Source organism: Penicilliopsis zonata, assembly GCF_001890105.1.
Source record: "Penicilliopsis zonata CBS 506.65 unplaced genomic scaffold ASPZOscaffold_3, whole genome shotgun sequence".
Taxonomy (NCBI): Eukaryota; Fungi; Ascomycota; class Eurotiomycetes; order Eurotiales; family Aspergillaceae; genus Penicilliopsis; species Penicilliopsis zonata.
In genome coordinates this window covers 755,016-772,414 of record NW_019208913.1, presented here as the reverse complement: position 1 = coordinate 772,414, position 17,399 = coordinate 755,016, and the positions used below count along the sequence as shown (strand labels likewise).

The window sequence follows — 17,399 nt, the reverse complement described above, 5'->3', positions numbered from 1 at the left end:
GGACACCGACAATGCTTCCTGGTCGCAAGCAGGTATCGACGAAAGAGAGCCACCCGGCGAGAAGAAAGGTGTATAAATCACAGGACAGACCATTTTCAGACAATGAATGCAGCTGCTCTAGGCAGAGAGAATAAAGGAAATAAGAGAATGGCAGGGTGAAGTAAGAAGAAGAAAAGAAGGTTAAAGACCCGGCCAACGGTTACGCAGTCCCTCGGACCAGCGGTCATACAGTACATCGGCCAACTGCTTTGTGTGTTCCATTCCCATCACCTGCTGGCCGGGCAGGTTGGCCAGCTGGGCGTTGGCGCTGTGCCAGCTGGCCTCGGTGGCTTGCGCAGCCGACTGCCGGCGACGGTGGCTTTTGAGATGTGGGTTGTTTTGTGCCAGTACCAGCTTCGGCTTCTGGGGGGATTCTGGTGGAGGAGGTGGTGAGACGAGCCCGGCGAGTCTCGAGTCCCTAAGAAGAAATTAGCTCAGTCATACGCTTTTTTTTTGGTGAGAAGAATACTCACCCATGAAGCTTCTCCGTCATCGTGCGGACAATATGGTAGAGGCCCTCCGGGTCAACCATTTCCAGGTCGCTCCAGGCCTCCGCCAGCCGCGAGATGGCCTCGCGCTTCTCCTGGTCACCCGTGGTGCCCAGCACCTCCTGACAGGCCAGCCCGACAGCCTTGCTATAGGCGCGCCGGCCGAGCTGCGCCTCTTTGCTGTTCGACTCGGACGGGTGCATGCTCTTCTGGCTCACATTCTCGTCGATCCCCGGCGGGTACCGCGGGGCATACGACGGGGAGGCCTCTTTATCAGACACACGCCGGAACTGGCGGACGGTGGACGGGCTGTTGCCAAAGCTGAGGTTCAGCCCTAACGGCTGCTTCACGCCGCTTGACCGGCGCTTCTTGTTGTGGTTGTTGTTGATATTGTTGCCTCGTTTCACCGAGGGGCTCCGTTCGACGGCCACCGGGGGGTTGCGGCGGACGGTCGGGTTCTGAACGTGTTTCGGGGTCGAGGACAGGTGAGAAACGTGCATGTTTTCCATCAGCTCGGTCGGCTCGTCCATGTAGTCGAAATCGTCTAGCTCGTTCTCCCGGTCCTCCGGGTCGGCGGCAATGTGCATGGGGGGGGCCTTGACGGTGTCGAAGACCCATCCGTCGTCGTCGTCGAGTTTGGTGATGGTGTTTCTAGCAAGTTAGACTGTAAAATCCAAGCATTATGAGCTCCCAATAGAGAAAAAAAGAACGTACAATGACTCGGCGTAGTATTTGACATTCTCCGTCATGCCCCGACCCCCATCCCAGTCCTGTTTGCGCTGGATTAGCTCCTGTAGGGCCTCAGTCTTGCCGGCGTTACGAATGAACTTGTGGCGCAAGAGCTCCTTGGCCGAGGGGCGACGGTCGGGGTCTTTGATGAGGCACTGCGAGATAAAGTCGCGGAAGGTCTGGCTGTACTCGTCGCCCTCGAGACGCGGGGCGGGGTTCTTGGGGATGAGGAAGAGGACCTTCATGGGATGGGTACTGGCGTGCGGGGGCTCGCCGTTGATCATCTCGATGGCGGTGATGCCGAGGGACCAGATGTCGGCCTTGAAGTCGTAGCCAGCCTGCTGGATGACTTCGGGGGCCATCCAGAATGGCGTGCCGACAAAGGTGTTCCGCTGGGACTTGATGTTTGTGAGCTGGGCGGCGACGCCAAAGTCCGCCAGCTTGACTTTTCCCAGATGCGACAGCAGCACGTTGGCGGCCTTGATGTCGCGGTGGATCTTCCCTTCGCTGTGCAGGTAGTCGAGGCCCTGGAGCAGCTGCTGGCAAATGATGGCGACGTGCGCCTCATTGAAGACTCCTGGCTTGAGCTGTTTTGTTTGTTTTCTCCGGGTCAGCAAGACGTTTTCCCATCAGGGTCATTCCGTGATAGACTGACCAGATCCAGACAAGAACCTCCCCCCAGGTATTCCATCACAATCCACAGCTTGTGCCCTCGCAGGAAACTGGCCTTGTACTGCGTCACGTAGGGACTGGCGCACGTCGCCAGCACCGAGATTTCCTGCTGAATCTCCTGGATATCATCTTCGCTCGATTCCAAGTCAATCTGCAATCCGTTAGCCGGGTAGTCGGGTAGTCGGAGGAGGGGGGGGGGAGACGAAGACGAAGACGAAGACGACGCCGACGTACATGCTTGATAGCCACGATCTCTCCAGTCGCGCGGTCGATCGCCTTGTAGACGGTTCCAAAACTACCGCCTAGAAACGAATCAGCCATCCCAATTCACGTCGAAAGGAAAGATAGATCAACGTACTCCCCAGCTCCTCCAGCATCTGGTAGCGACCAGCCATATCGTCCGCCATTGCGAGGGAGAAAAACGAGACAGAGCGGAGAGGAGAGAAAAACCACAGGGCGTTGCACAGAACCCAGGCGCCCGCGCAACGACCGAGAAATCCAGGGACCCCAAGAATTCAGAATCCTCGAGTTTCCAGATCCTGCCAGGCAAACTGGAGAGACACCAGCAGCAGCTCGGAAGGGTTCCTGGTCCTGGTTCTGGTTCTGGTTCTGATGGTCCCTCCGTCTCCACTGCAGCTGAGAGAGCAACAGCCCGTAGCGCATGGCAACCAGGGGGGCTGACTCAGCAGGAACATTTATAGTCCTCAGTTCTAAGTTTAGTTGGGCAGTTAGGTACCTACCTACAAAGTAAATTAAATTAACTAGAATAACTAATACTTGTTCTATGGCTTCCTTGCATGATGCAGGTACAGTCCAGTTGTGGAGAGCTGTTCGTTGATGGCTATCAGCTATAAGTATGGGTTAGTTACCGGGTCCTAGTTACCATGGTACAAGTATAGGTCTATGGATAGTACGGAGTATACCTATAGTTAGTAGTATATGTAGTACAGTATTATTTTCTGGTAAGAAATACTACACGATAATTGAGTTAATCTATTTTTATGATATTTCAAATTATGCAGATAAGTGAGGGATGCTGCCAGAAGTTTATATAGATGTACGGAGTAGACTGGATGCACCATGCAGTCAGGGCTAATTACCTGCCGGCTTAAGACATGCATTGCCTTGCTAATTAAATATGCAAGATAGATGCAGGATAGATGTAGAGATGTAGTGTACCAAGGCAAGTAGGTGTGTTATGATATGTTGTGTTGAAAGGTAAACAGAATTATACAGACTAACTTTTGACTAAATGTACTTGTAGGGGTTCATGATGCCATTCTAATCAATTAGTATAAAATATTATATCGAAAGGGTCAAGGGAAAAAAAAAACATACCGGGTCGTAGAGAGCCTTGAGCTGCTTCATGAGCTTCAGATTGGTCTCGTTCTGGCTGTAGCCGATGAACTCCTTCTTGGCAACACCCAGGCCGTGTTCGGCGCTGATGGAGCCGTTGCGCTGGGCAATCCATTCGTACACCCAGGGCTCGATGGCCTTCTCGACCTCCTTGGAGTACTGGCGCACGGCAACGTTAAGGTGCAGGTTGGAGTCGCCCATGTGGCCGTAGCCGACGACAGCGCGCACCGGGTACGAGTCATCCTCGCCGACCAGGCCCAGGGAGGTCAGGCGGTCGCGGGTGTCGTCGACTAGCTGGTACAGGTCCGTGAGGGGGATGGAGACGTCGTACTTGTAGGTGCCGCCGAGGTGGGAGAGGGCCTCGGTGATACCCTCGCGCCAGCGCCAGATGGCCTGGAACTGGGTCTCGTCCTGGGCCAGGACGCCGTCGGCGACGATGCCCTCGCCGAGGATGTGCTCGAGGAAGGCCTCGAGCTTGGCCAGGTCGTGCTCGCCGTTGGACCCGCTGGTCTCGACCAGGCAGTAAAAGGGGTACTCCCCCTCGAGTGGGTACTTGTTGCCCGTGGACTCGTGCACAAGGCGCTGGCTGCGGCCATCCATCAGCTCAAACGCCGACAGGATCTCCGACAGCTGGCCCTTGGCCTCGCGGAAGGCGGCGCGCACCTGGTCGTAGCTCTCGAGACCAAAGTAGGCAACATTGACGGCTTTCGGGCGCGGCGGGCATTGGACCGCCACCCCCGTGATGATGCCCAGCGTGCCCTCCGCCCCAATGAACAGCTGCTTCAGGTCATAGCCCGTGTTGTTCTTGCGCAGGGTCGACAGGGCGTCGACCACCGTTCCATCCGCCAACACGGCCTCCACACCCAGCACCGAGCCGTGCAGCGAGCCATACCGCAGCAGCCGCAGTCCACCGGCGTTGGTGGCAACGTTGCCGCCCAGATGACACGACCCCTTGGCCCCCAGGTCGAGCGGGAACAGATGCTCCCGTTCCGCCAGGTACTGGTCGGCCACTTCGAGAATCACACCCGCATCGGCGACAAGCACGCCCGAGGCCTCGTCAAAGGACCGGATCTGGTTCATGCGCGACGTGTTGATCACGATCTCGTCGAACACGGGCACCGACCCGCCCACCAGGCCCGTGTTCCCCCCCTGCGGCACCACAGCCAGCTTCTTCTCGTTGCAGTACCGCAGCACCGCGCTGATCTCATCTTTGTCCTTGGGCTTGAGCACCAGCCGGGTGTGTCCGCGGTACTTGCGCATCCAGTCGCTGTTGAACGGCTCGATGTCGTCGGCTGCGTTGTCGCTCGTCACCCCGTCCACCACGGCTGAGGGGGCCCCCAGCAGCTCCTGGAAAAACCGCACATCCTCCGCGGTGACCTGGGCGAAGTTCGGGTTCCGCTTGATGTTCGGGTACGCGTCGCTCGTGTATTTGATCTGTCGAGTCGAGTCGGCGGCCACCGTCGACGAGGCCGTGAACGGGCGGGCGGAGATTGAGGAGGTCGTAGAGGAGGTCGGAGAGGGGATTGAGACAATCGGCCGGGCAGCAGGGCGAGCGCTGGGCAGCCGGGCCCGTCTAAGGGCTAGAGAGAGGCGTCGTGAGGACATGATTGTGTGTTTTTATGTTCTTTTCCCTCTTTTTTGCGAATTATTCCATAGATTCGTGGTTGGGGGATAAATAAATTGGGAGAATCGTCCGGATTATTTTCCGGATAACGCAATGCTACAGAGAACAACCGAAGAAGACGGAGTACTTTGCAGAAATAATCAATAATAAGAGAACAGGTACTTCAGACAGATTTAAAAATAGAATAAAATTATGAGACATCCAGATAGCTAAAGATAATTAAAGCTATCATGGTTGTACCATTCATCTCTACGGCACTGAGCATAGGGTATAGAGCACTTTATACCTAGAGATTGAGCGACACCCTCTCCTTCTATATAAGGGAGTTCTCTGCCATATAATCTAGGTATTAAGGCAGTTAGGTACCAAGTGCTTATAGGTATATAACTTTGATCATAATCCATTCATTCCTGCGTCGATTCCTGCGTCAGGGAATATATATATAAGGGTAAACATCAAGGCAAATGGCCAATGAAAACCAGCTAGGTACTTAAAGCCCAACCAGTATCTGCTGCATTACTTTAATAATACTATATACTAACTATATATTTGCTATCTAGTGAGTAAAGGCTTCACTCTATCAGCTGGAAAGGCAGGGTAGGCTCAGATTAGGGGGTTTAATCTTCCGTCATAAGAATTCCAACTGTATCATGTGAGTTGTAATCAGCAACGACACACTTGACTGACAGTGCAAGCTGTGAATCGCCGACATGCTCTCATAGCGACCATGCGCCCAATCCAACGTTGTTCGATGGACTCTGTCCCTTCTAATATACGCATTATGAAGGAACTTAGCAGATCCGATGCGTCTTCGATATTTGAGGTAGAGCTTGACGGGGAGAAATACGCTATGAAGCTTGTACGTGTCTGATTGATCTGATGGTGTTTGATTCTTCTTACTCACGGCTCAGTTTCATGACAATGGGGACCCAGGGTTTGCCGAGAACGGCCGAGATCTCAATCGGTTTCGCTGCGAGCTGAACGCTTATATGAATCTTCGGAAACATAATGTTTGCAAGCAGGGATTCGTTCCGTACTTTCATGGCCACATTGATCGAATCAATCCTTCAGCGTTCCAACCAGCTCTCCGAGGTTTTGCTTGCGACAAATTCCACCCTAGAGCAATACTGCTCGAATATCTTCCAGATGCCGAGAGCTTAAACTGCGAGAATTACTCAGATGCTCGATACCAGCATGTAATAGACGGTATGAAGCAAATCCACAAAGCGCATGTTCACCACCAAGACATATACCCTAAAAATATTCTCATTGTTCCTGGTGCTCGGGAAAGGGTGGTCTGGGTGGATTTTGACGTCGCAACAACCTTTCCACATCTGGGTCCCAGCGAAAAGCAGTATAGCGAATATGAAGACGAGCTTGTTGCAGGATTCGGAGAAGCCTTGGTTTGTCCATCTATCAACTCGTTACTTACCGAGAAAACTAACCCATATACTGTATAGCGAGAGGATCAAAAGCAGGGACTTCGTAAAAACACCAAGTTCTACTAGTACGAGTCGACCTGATGAGCGAACCTTCGGCCTTGAAGACATGGAATACAAAATACCATCTATTCGCGACATGGATAATCTAAGAGACAACATCCTTGTAGGTGGTAAGCTATGCAAGCCAAGGCCATCAAAAGAATCATTCAAAGTCCTTAATAGGGATGCGGAGGACAGTCACGACAAATGCCATATTCTTCAGCTTGGAAAAGAATTCTTAAATAGGTTTTAGGTTGGGTGAGTATGGTGGTAGATACAGCAGCTTAACCCCGGCTTTAGAGCACATCTCCTTGATCTTTTTGGAGGGTTGAAAAGGTGCATTGTCCATGACGATCACAGTGTAAGGCTAGCTCTAACATGACACTAACATCATATTATACCAATGAGTCTGACCATTGGAATCCGTCATTAGCTAACACTTTTTGTCAGTGGAAGAACCAGATTCACTACTAATTATTAGAAGTATAAAGGACTGTTACACATTCTCATCTTATATTTTGCTACAGACGCGTAAATTTCCTCTGGTTTCCTTGGTAATCGACTTACAATGAGAACGCGATTGCCCATCCAGTGTATCCGAGCCTCTTTTCTTCCTGTATCGCGCGTCATCCCGGTCTATCAACAATTCCACCCCATGAGTGAGTATATCAGGTATCCTGACCGTCTACATCATTGCTGGCTAATTCAGAACCCTTTCAGGCACTTCAACAAGACCAGAGCTATTCTCCTACACATCAGGGAGGTTCCTTTACGATGAAACAGCCCGGTTACGCGAGCGCTATATCGAGTTCGATCCCGATACTCTTCTGCGAGAGATCGAAAAGCATATTGGCCTATCCCATGGACAGGCTAAGCGTCTCACTAAATTCGCAGAAGGGGGCTTTAACCGCGTCTTTCTCATAACAATGGAGGATGGGTCTGAGGCTATTGTCAAAACTCCATACAGCATTGCAGGACCAAAACACTACGCGACCGCCAGCGAAGCGGCCACTCTGCATTATCTCCATTCCCAAGGTATCTCTGTGCCCAAGGTCTACGGTTACTCCTCTTCGAAAAGCAATCCTGTCGGTATAGAATATATCATCATGGAAAAGGCTCCGGGTGTGAGTCTGGCGACAATGTGGCGAAGTATGAGCAAGAAACAGCGACATACTCTTGCCTCTAGCTTTGTTGAAGTTGAGAAACAATTCTTTGATCTCCCTTTCGGATCTCTAGGAAGTCTCTATTTCAAGAAAGATGTCCCTACTGAACTCCAGGCCGGTTTGTACGATCGAGATACTCGAACTGATGACTTGTCGGAGATCTTCTGCATCGGCCCAACTGCAGACTACATGTTTTGGCATGGGGAACGTGCTAATTTTGATCTTGATCGAGGGCCCTGTGAGTGAATCTGTCCTAAGTTGAGCTCATCTTCATATTACTTAGCCATATCAAGGGAATGACCCCAAGAGGTACCTTGCATCGCTTGCAGAGAAGGAATCGATTGGGCACGGCGGCTTGGAAAGCCAGTAGAGCTTTACTTTCTACATAATGGCGTCTTCCCTGGGATCAAGTACCCGGAAACCTATATCGATCTCTTGGACAAGTATCTCGCGCTGGCGCCGTACCTTCTTCCTAAAGACCCGAAGAACCCATTCAACCAGCCAACTCTCCGCCATCCAGGTACGTCGACCCCTCCATCCCCTCCGCGTCACTTAGGAAAAGTATCCTGACATCTCTTAAGATCTAAATCCGAACAATATCTTCATCTCACCTGAAACCGGTACTATATCTTGTATCATCGACTGGCAACATTCCAAAATTGAACCACGTTTACTTGCTGCTGGTTATCCTCGCGCATTCGAGAACCCCGATCCTGAACAATCCCTTGAACTCAAAGAACCTGCGCTTCCGGCACATTACGAGACAATGCCAGTTGAGGAGAAGGATGCAGCTGACGAACTCTATCGCCGTCGTCTTCTCTTCTATTATTATCGTATCTTCATTGGTCATCTGAACAAGGCCCATCTTGCATGCCTCCGTGACCCAATCCTCTTCCCTCGCCAGCACCTTGTGGATAGGGCTGGCAGACAATGGAATGGAAACACAATGACGTTAAAGGGAGCGCTACTGCGCATCATCGAGTATTGGCCTTACCTAGCGGATACAGCAGGGGTCTCGTGCCCTGTACAATTCCCCGAAACCGAGGTAGATGGATTCCACGAGCAGGAGCAGCTGTGGTTTAGCTTGAACAAAGTTGTGGATCATTGGCGAGATCAAGTCGGTGGTGTCAACGAGGATGGTTGGATCAGCAACGAAACGTATGAAGATTCTATGCGGAAAATTGCAGAGCTCAAAGCTTCTCTGATTGCCGAGGCGGAAGGGGACAAGGAAGATATTTATCTTTTAGAAAAGGGATGGCTATTCAGAGATCGTGAAGCCAATCCCTCGCCAGATTCAATTAAATCATAAATTTCACCCAGGGATATGACTTACGTCATGTCCACCATGCCCCACGTACTTAAGCATCCGAACAAATATTCATCACTCCATACTACTTGCATAGTCAACTAATATAACCATCATTGACATGTCTCAGGTTGTGCTTGTCACCGGTGCCAGTGGCCTCTTAGGCCGCCAGGTGTTCAACACCTTCAAACGCTCCTCCTGCCTGGTGATCGGCCAGGGATACTCGCGAGCCACCCCGCCGACGATCCTCAAGGCGGATTTGGAGAAGCCGGATGAAATCGAAGCTCTGGTGGACGAAGTGAAGTATTACTCTTCACTTTCCTACAAGCATCAGTACTTGTTCTTATTCTTATTTATAGGCCAAGTATTATTGTTCACTGCGCGGCGAACCGGTCACCCGACTCCTGCGATGCAAACCCCGAGCAAGCACGCCAGGTCAACGTGGAGGCCACCCGGACATTGGCACGGGCGGCCTCTACACGCGGGGCGCTGCTCATCTACATCTCGACCGACTACGTGTTCCCCGGGACAGAAGGACAGGCGCCGTACGAGGCCGACGCGGCGACCAACCCACCGAACACGTACGGCCAGTTCAAGCGGGACGGCGAGGTTGCCGTGTTGGAAGAGACGCGCGAGACCGGTCTGGGGATCGTGCTGCGGGTACCTGTGCTGTACGGCTCTGCAAAGAGCAACGCCGAGAGTGCAGTGAACGTGCTGGTCGACGCGGTCTGGAAGTCCCAAGGGGAAGGGGAAGTCGTCATGGACGACTGGGCGATCCGCTACCCGACCAACACAGAGGATGTGGCGCGTGTGTGCCGTGACATCGTCATCAAGTACCTACAGAACCGGACGCGGATGCGTGAAATGCCGCATATCCTACAGTTCTCGTCCGAGGACCGGATGACCAAGTACGAGATCTGTGAGAAGCTGGCGGGCGTGCTTGGGTTGCCGCTCACGGCCATGAAACGCAACTCGCAGGGCAACGATCCCAACGCCGCCGTCCAACGGCCGTACGACTGCCATCTGTCTACGCGTGAGCTGCAGAAACTGGAAATTGACGTCTCGACCATTGACTTTGTGGCCTGGTGGTATGTTTTTTTCTTCAACCTTCCCTACCTTTGGTGTTTGGCTAGACTAACTTCAATTACAGGCGCAGGGAACTGAAGGCGTTTAAAAAATAATTAAACAGACAAGGCAAATAAGTACAGAATGGTGGAATGAATCTTCTGTCCAGATTGATCTCTATAATAAGACCAGCGCTATTAGTTAATAGACGTGGTGGGTACACTATTATTGATTGGTATGTTGATCAGTTCTCGCAGTAAATCATACATGCTCTGTAGACTCATGATATTAGTATTTACAATGATAGCTTATTTAATATTATTCGTAGTAGTAGTAGTAGTAGTAGTAGTAGTAGTATTAGTAGTAGTAGTAGTAGTCGTGAATAATAGAGTATTGAGTACTGAGTATGTATTGCTTCATAGATAGGGAACTACTCCGTCTTACCCATAGAGTATTTCTAAAATAATGTCGGAACATTCCCCTTGCGTCCGTAGATGGCCTACATGCTCGAGGCAAGATTCGCTTCGACCGGTTGGCAGTAGTTATGTAGTATTCAATCCTCCCTCCCTCTCTCTCTTCTTCTTCTTTTCTTCTTTTCTATTGTAATCTCCGCTTCTCCGCATTTCTCGCCAGGGTCTAGGGTCCAGCCCATTAATCTCTCTCTCTCTCTCTCTCTCTCTCTCTCTCAGATATCCTCGAAAATCCAAGATTAACGAACAAAACAACAAAAGATGAGATTTCATTGATTCTGCTTCTATTTCTCTCTATCACCAGTTTCATCACGCGCCACATTTAATTTCCCCTCGACGCCACTTCGTGATCCTTGGCGAGATTGCGCGAAAAAAAAAAAAAAACAAGCTGGAAGGGGAATAAAAAGCATCGAAAGAAGAATGCACCTGTGAAGCGTCGGGGGAGAAGAATTCGAGACACGCGACTACCACAATGGCCATGGAGATCCAGCAAGGTGCCGCCGGCGCCAGTGTAGGGCCACCCCCAAAGTTCTCGCGATACCGCTCCGTAAGACAGGCAGCGTCGCAGAAGCAGGCAGCCCCTCCGCTGCCCTTATCAGCGCCGAATGGCGCACACTCTGGTGTGTCGCAGGCTCCGGCTATTGCGAAGAGCATGTCGCGTTACCGTCGTGCGAAACCTGCGCCCAGCGTCCCGACAAATGAACTGCAGCCTCCCGTGCCGACGGCGGTGGAGCGGAGACCCGAGGACAAGGATGTTATTATACAGGGAGGAGGGTGTGGGATCCAGTCTGGCATTGAGGGAAGGCTGCCGATACGTACATCCCAGGACAGTGATTCTATCGACGACAAGGCCGAGGAACTTGAACTGGAGCGGGAGAGACACCGACAGGAGGCCATGGCTCGGCTGACGGGTGGGGAGAGCCTGTCTGCGCCGTCGATGGGGGGTGGTTCGTCCAGGCCGACCACGCGGGGTACGGAAAGCAGAGACCAGAAGAATAAGAAGCTGATGAAGGTCAAGGAGCGAGAGCGAGAACGGGAGCAGCAAGATGTGAAAAAGAAGGCAGCGGCGGAGACGGATGCGAAACATCTGTCGTTCAAAGAGAAGTTGAGTCTGCCATGGTCCAAGGGACCCGAGGCCAAACACTCCAAGCCGGATGCAAAATACATCGAGGTCGGCGGCGGGGGGATCGTCCCAGGCATTGACGCCCCAGTCTCTGCCGTGAATGCTGGGGAGAGGAGAGTCGTGGTGCAGTACAGGGGAGCGTCGATCCGTCTCCCCATCACGCCGTCCACGCGCGCCCAGGACTTGTTGTTCTCGGCTGCCAACTGCCTGGGCCAGGATATCGACCCCAAGAAGTTTATCCTGATGGAATCCTTCGCCGAGCTGGGCCTGGAGCGGCCGCTACGCCGCTACGAGCACATCCGCGACGTGATGAACTCCTGGGCCCACGACGGCGAGCACTCGCTGTTCATCACGCCCCCGTCAAGCGTGTCGGCTCTGAAACGGCTCGATGCCAGCGGGGTCCCGGCCGAACAACCCGAGGACGCCACTTTCTCGCTCTACTATTCCCAGCGGCCGCGGAAATGGGACAAACGCTTCGTCACGCTGCGGACGGACGGGCAGGTATCTGTCTCGAAGAAAGAAAGGGCCCAGGAGCAGACGAACGTCTGTCACCTGTCGGACTTTGACATCTACACGCCCACCCCGCACTATCTGGCGAAGAAGGTCAAGCCGCCAAAGAAGATCTGCTTTGCCGTCAAGAGCCAGCAGAAATCGAGCATGTTCCTGTCCACCGAAAACTTTGCCCATTTCTTCGCCACCAATGACCGCGACCTGGCCGACCGCTGGCACAACGCTGTCCAGCAGTGGCGGAGCTGGTATCTCGTCAACAAACTCGGGGCGGGCCAGAAGAAGCCAGACGAAGCACAAGGTGCGGAATCCAAACCACCAACATCAGCCTCGGTCTCTCGTCAGACATCTCGACATCGCAAGGGGATGCCTTCCGAGTCGACGCCTTACCAGCTGGGTGCCTTCAAGCCGCTGTTGGACATGGATTCGCTTGAGTATGCGAGCGGAGATGACCAGGCGACACACCCTCCGTCCTCGTCACACACCAAAGACCTGTTCGCACGGAAGAAGAGCACCCGCGAGCACGCCCCGCCGCCTGCCTCCTTTCCGAAGAAGCTCTCTGTTGACACAGACGTTGTCAACAACAACAACAGCACATTGGTCAAGGGCATGTCGCGCGAGGAAATGGACGCCGCGACGTTTGCCCCCACGGGACTGCTGGGCCGCAGCTACAGTCAGCGCCAACGTGCCATGTGGGATCGCGAAGAGAAGGAGCGGCGCATGAAGCAGCCCGACAGCGCAGAGCCCTTTTCGCCACAGGGTCTGCTCAGCGGCGTCAGCCCCCTGACCTCTCCTTCTTCGACACACTGCCAGCCAGGCGGCGGTGGCGGCGGCGGCAGTAGCAGTGGCTGCTATCCAGCCAGCAACCCGGCCAGCCGCTCAAACACGATGCGGTCCGCCCAGGCCCCCGATTTGAGCGGGTTTGTCCGACGCTCGGATTCTCTCCAGCGACCCAAACCCCTCGTCGATCTCACCCCGGTGTTCCAGGAGCCGCCACAGCATGCTCGCAAAGGCCGCGGGGTGACTATCGAGCCGGGCGTGCCTCTTGTTGAAGCCGCCACGGGGCCCGAACTTCCTACCGGCGCAATTGAAGTTCCCTCGGCGACGACGTGGAGGAGGCCAGCGCCTCCTCCGCTACAATCATCAACAACAACAACAGCAGCAGCAGCAGCAGCAGGAACAAACAATTACTCCAGACAGCATGGAACAGGCGGAGCGAATGGAGGTCCTGCCGTCTCGCCTACCTCGCCAACCTCTCCCGAGAGCCCCTTTGTACCAAACAGTCTGCTTGCGCGGTCTGCAAAGGTTCCAACGCATGCTCCGGGGATACCCACGGGCCACGGTGTCGCGACGGGGGACCGCACGGCGAGTAAGCCGATGCTAGACATGACGCCTAAGAATCCATTTATCGAGGGGAGTCTTCTTCATGATTTATAAGTTCCCCCTTCATATGTAGTAGGATTTACTGGCGTTACAGGAAGGTTCAAGGGTATTTGGATTTCTTATATCTTGTGCTTTCTTTTTCTGATTATTAGCCATCGGATACCCATCAATTGGAACCCAACTATTACAACACGTTACTCTCTTATACTGCAGCATATGTCAAAATCTGCAGCTCCTCCCATTTTATGTACTCACCGCTACCTTTGAGTTTCCGATGAGTTCGAGCAGGCAAGCAGCGAGTCATCTGGAAGCCACGAGCAGATCACCCCGAACTGCATTTCTTCCGTAGGAATGCTAATAAAGAAATATTCTATCGGTTTACTTCTGTAGGTTAAGTTCATCCATCGACGTATGATAGATCAACCGAGTGTTGTTGTCCTGTCCTGACTGACGTCTCCACGGCGATAATGGACCAATCCTGGCGACAAACCACGGTGTCACCATGGGAAAGAGTGCAGTAACCGATCGATAGACTGAACAGAGTGAGACATTAGTACATGAGGTAAAAGCGAGAATCGAGGAAAGCATGATAATTGAATTTACCATGCAGTTTTATCGACTTAAAATGGCTGTTAACCAGCGATACAGTCAGTAGCTACCTACCTACTCCCGGTAGGTAGAGCTGAGTGACCTTCCAGGAGATTAAGACCCCAGTCTATACACTTAATCGCATGTTGGGACTAGGCATTGCTCGCCTATCGATACGCCCCTCTCCGTTGGATCTGATCCGATCGGTGGTTGTCGAGGTGTCCTCGAGGAGGAGTTGCTTCTCCAGCAGTGTTAGTATTAGTAGTGGCACTGGCACTGGCACTGGCACCGACACGCCGCCCGGACCAGGTAACGACCTCCAGCTGCTGCCACCGCTTCCCGACTCGCCCACCACCTTGACCAGGACCAGCAGCTCGACCAGCATCGAGTGTTCCGCCCTCTCGTACCCTGTTTTGTCCACCCACCCCTCTCTATCGCACACCATGGCGCCTGCTGGAAAGGACAGGAAGCGTCTCGAGGCCGACCAAGAGAACTATGGTGCTATCTTCTCGGTCTCCGGCCCTGTCGTCGTCGCCGAGGACATGATCGGCTGTGCCATGTACGAGCTGGTAAGCTGGCCCTAGGCTGGAAGACTTTTTGCTTGCTTCAATCGTTATTTTTTTTTCTTTTTAATTTAGTTCTTTATTTCTCACCTTCTCTCTCTTAGTGTCGTGTCGGTCATGACCAGCTGGTCGGCGAGGTCATTCGTATCGATGGAGACAAGGCCACCATTCAGGTCTACGAGGAGACAGGTACCGATTAAGCTCCCCGGTTTCACATGTTTACGATCGATACTAGCTATTTTTAAATCATTTAATTCTCTTTCAATTATAGAGCTTTTACTGACAATTTTCACTCATAGCTGGTTTGACCGTCGGCGACCCCGTGATGAGAACCGGCAAGCCCCTCTCCGTCGAGCTCGGCCCCGGTTTGATGGAGACAATCTACGATGGAATTCAGCGCCCCCTCAAGGCCATCTCCGACCAGTCGGAAGGTATCTACATCCCTCGCGGCATTGCTGTCAACGCGCTGGATCGTGAGAAGAAGTGGGACTTCAAGCCTGGCCCCCTCAAGGTCGGCGACCACATCACGGGCGGCGACATCTGGGGTTCCGTATTCGAGAACAGCCTGGTGAACGACCATAAGATCATCCTGCCCCCGCGTGCCCGGGGTACCATCACACGCATTGCTGAGGCCGGTAGCTACACGGTCGAGGAGAAGCTGCTGGAGGTGGAGTTCGAGGGCAAGAAGACCGAGTACCCCATGATGCACGCCTGGCCTGTCCGAGTGCCCCGCCCCGTCAACGAGAAGCTGCCTTCCGACTCCCCCTTCATCGTCGGCCAGAGAGTGCTGGACTCTCTCTTCCCCAGCGTCCAGGGCGGTACCGTGTGCATCCCTGGCGCTTTCGGATGCGGCAAGACTGTCATCTCGCAGTCCGTCTCCAAGTTCTCCAACAGTGATATCATCGTCTATGTCGGATGTGGTGAGCGCGGTAACGAGATGGCTGAAGTCTTGATGGATTTCCCTGATGTAGGTTTCCCCCCCTCCCCTCCCGCTACCCGACGCAGCCTTTATCAATCTCCTACTAACAAACCTCTTATCTAGCTTTCTATCGAAGTTGATGGACGCAAGGAGCCCATCATGAAGCGTACCTGTCTGATCGCCAACACCTCCAACATGCCCGTCGCCGCTCGTGAAGCTTCCATCTACACCGGTATCACCATCGCCGAGTACTTCCGTGACCAGGGCAAGAACGTGGCGATGATGGCGGACTCCAGTTCTCGTTGGGCCGAGGCTCTGCGTGAAATCTCCGGTCGTCTCGGAGAGATGCCTGCCGATCAGGGTTTCCCGGCCTACCTGGGTGCCAAGCTGGCCTCCTTCTACGAGCGGGCCGGCAAGAGTGTGGCGTTGGGTAGCCCCGAGCGCACCGGCAGCGTCAGCATCGTCGGTGCCGTCAGCCCGCCCGGTGGTGATTTCTCGGACCCGGTCACCAGCAGCACCCTTGGTATCGTCCAGGTGTTCTGGGGTCTGGACAAGAAGCTGGCCCAGCGCAAGCACTTCCCCTCCGTCAACACCTCCATCTCCTACAGCAAGTACACCAACATCCTGGACAAGTACTACGAGAAGGAACACCCGGAGTTCCCCCGTCTCCGGGACCACATCCGTGAGCTGCTGACCAAGTCCGAGGACCTCGACCAGGTTGTGCAGCTTGTGGGTAAGGCCGCGCTGGGTGATTCCGATAAGATCACGCTGGACGTGGCTGCCATGGTCAAGGACGACTTCCTGCAGCAGAACGGCTACAGTGACTATGACCAGTATTGCCCTCTGTGGAAGACGGAGTACATGATGAAGGCCTTTATGGGCTTCCACGACGAGGCCCAGAAGGCCGTCGCTCAGGGTCAGAGCTGGGCCAAGGTCCGCGAGGCCACGGCTGACATCCAGACCTCTCTCCGCAGCATGAAGTTCGAGGTTCCCGATAACGAGAAGGCCGTTTCCGAGAAGGTATGTCAACGATCTAACCCCTCCCCAGTTTCTCCTTTCCCTGCTTACACACTCTCTAGTACGAACAAATCCTCCAGACCATGACGGAACGGTTCGCCTCGGTGTCTGATGAGTAGGCAAGTCTCTGCTGAATAGAAGGGCTTGTAGCATACATAAGCAAATTCCCACCTGTAGTTCTGTTCTGTTCTGTTTTTCTTTTCTCTGTGTGGTTTAACCAGCCAATATCCCTTTGATCACTATATATATTCCTGTTAGGTAGAGCAATAGCAATGATTAGAGCTATATTCTCCGTGTGCTACTACTGTCAGGCAGCAGCACTGTTTGGCTCTTGGGTGGCTAAAAAACCACCTGACGCACGGCCGCTATTTAGGATCGAGGGTCGAAGGATACCCAGGCAGACGAATTTATCATTCGGAATAGATTCATTTCTCGAAAAACAAACAGGAAACCACAGCCATCCTATATCTGTTGTGAGATCCCAAAGCCTCGTGGTGCTTTTATCGCCTTATCTCTCTTTCTAGCGGGCGACTCGGAGCGGAAGCGAACACGCTCACCTCTTCTTCGCCTGGCCTTGCCTCTTATTATTCACCACCACCTCTTCTTTAACCCCCCTCGATCCTCCACCTCCCTCCTGTGACGAAGTTCCTTTTTTATATTTTCTTTTTCCTTGTCTTCGATTGTCAGTCAATCGCTCCCTTCAGATCGCCTGCCATGGCAAGCCCAACTAGCCCAACTGGTCACTCGTGCGCACCACCCTTGCTCCCCTCCCCCGAATTCACTGTTCCACCAAGGCTAACCTGATTCCCGGCGGCTCTGCAGCATAAACGTGAATGATCCGAGCTTGATCTCCTTGGTGAATAAATTACAAGATGTCTTCACGACGGTCGGAGTACGTTGTCTTCC

The 17,399-nt window shown here is 53.2% G+C and overlaps 8 protein-coding genes across 8 annotated transcripts in view; 6 read left to right on the top strand and 2 right to left on the bottom strand.

Annotated features, from left to right (window-relative positions):
• Positions 1 to 180: 180 nt before the first annotated feature.
• Positions 181 to 2,335, bottom strand: ASPZODRAFT_60627 (hypothetical protein; the record flags this gene model as incomplete). Its single annotated transcript, XM_022728933.1, has 6 exons — positions 181 to 457; positions 513 to 1,178; positions 1,242 to 1,843; positions 1,912 to 2,079; positions 2,163 to 2,230; positions 2,287 to 2,335. 6 exons carry the CDS (start codon positions 2,333 to 2,335, stop codon positions 181 to 183), a joined length of 1,830 nt encoding a protein of 609 aa, XP_022583547.1.
• A 612-nt stretch (positions 2,336 to 2,947) lies between these two features.
• ASPZODRAFT_129411 (hypothetical protein) lies at positions 2,948 to 5,066 on the bottom strand. Its single transcript, XM_022722259.1, has 2 exons — positions 3,267 to 5,066; positions 2,948 to 3,209 (listed from the first exon to the last, which is right to left on the bottom strand). The coding sequence occupies exons 1-2, from the start codon at positions 4,887 to 4,889 to the stop codon at positions 3,177 to 3,179; spliced, it is 1,656 nt and encodes a 551-aa protein (XP_022583546.1). The 5' UTR covers positions 4,890 to 5,066; the 3' UTR covers positions 2,948 to 3,176.
• A 506-nt stretch (positions 5,067 to 5,572) lies between these two features.
• Positions 5,573 to 6,731, top strand: ASPZODRAFT_129410 (hypothetical protein). The gene is made up of 3 exons (XM_022722258.1): positions 5,573 to 5,767; positions 5,820 to 6,311; positions 6,369 to 6,731. The coding sequence occupies exons 1-3, from the start codon at positions 5,636 to 5,638 to the stop codon at positions 6,414 to 6,416; spliced, it is 672 nt and encodes a 223-aa protein (XP_022583545.1). The 5' UTR covers positions 5,573 to 5,635; the 3' UTR covers positions 6,417 to 6,731.
• A 226-nt stretch (positions 6,732 to 6,957) lies between these two features.
• Positions 6,958 to 8,861, top strand: ASPZODRAFT_13771 (hypothetical protein; the record flags this gene model as incomplete). Its single annotated transcript, XM_022724379.1, has 4 exons — positions 6,958 to 7,048; positions 7,110 to 7,794; positions 7,882 to 8,072; positions 8,134 to 8,861. 4 exons carry the CDS (start codon positions 6,958 to 6,960, stop codon positions 8,859 to 8,861), a joined length of 1,695 nt encoding a protein of 564 aa, XP_022583544.1.
• Positions 8,862 to 8,979: 118 nt separating this feature from the next.
• Positions 8,980 to 10,222, top strand: ASPZODRAFT_164611 (hypothetical protein; the record flags this gene model as incomplete). Its single annotated transcript, XM_022726678.1, has 3 exons — positions 8,980 to 9,161; positions 9,218 to 9,946; positions 10,009 to 10,222. The coding sequence occupies 3 exons, from the start codon at positions 8,980 to 8,982 to the stop codon at positions 10,037 to 10,039; spliced, it is 942 nt and encodes a 313-aa protein (XP_022583543.1). The 3' UTR covers positions 10,040 to 10,222.
• Positions 10,223 to 10,388: 166 nt separating this feature from the next.
• Positions 10,389 to 13,460, top strand: ASPZODRAFT_2120900 (hypothetical protein; the record flags this gene model as incomplete). Its single annotated transcript, XM_022727798.1, has 3 exons — positions 10,389 to 12,584; positions 12,645 to 12,783; positions 12,841 to 13,460. The coding sequence occupies exons 1-3, from the start codon at positions 10,866 to 10,868 to the stop codon at positions 13,458 to 13,460; spliced, it is 2,478 nt and encodes an 825-aa protein (XP_022583542.1). The 5' UTR covers positions 10,389 to 10,865.
• Positions 13,461 to 14,137: 677 nt separating this feature from the next.
• ASPZODRAFT_139976 (hypothetical protein) lies at positions 14,138 to 16,612 on the top strand (the record flags this gene model as incomplete). Its single annotated transcript, XM_022724615.1, has 5 exons — positions 14,138 to 14,563; positions 14,662 to 14,746; positions 14,857 to 15,524; positions 15,600 to 16,496; positions 16,556 to 16,612. 5 exons carry the CDS (start codon positions 14,138 to 14,140, stop codon positions 16,610 to 16,612), a joined length of 2,133 nt encoding a protein of 710 aa, XP_022583541.1.
• A 438-nt stretch (positions 16,613 to 17,050) lies between these two features.
• ASPZODRAFT_129403 (hypothetical protein) overlaps positions 17,051 to 17,399 on the top strand; it is a 2,930-nt gene continuing 2,581 nt past the window's right edge. Inside the window, exons 1-2 of the mRNA XM_022722257.1 lie at positions 17,051 to 17,239; positions 17,316 to 17,385. Of these exons, the coding sequence (XP_022583540.1) occupies positions 17,208 to 17,239; positions 17,316 to 17,385 (102 nt within the window). The 5' untranslated portion in view covers positions 17,051 to 17,207. The remainder of the gene's footprint in view (positions 17,240 to 17,315; positions 17,386 to 17,399) is intronic.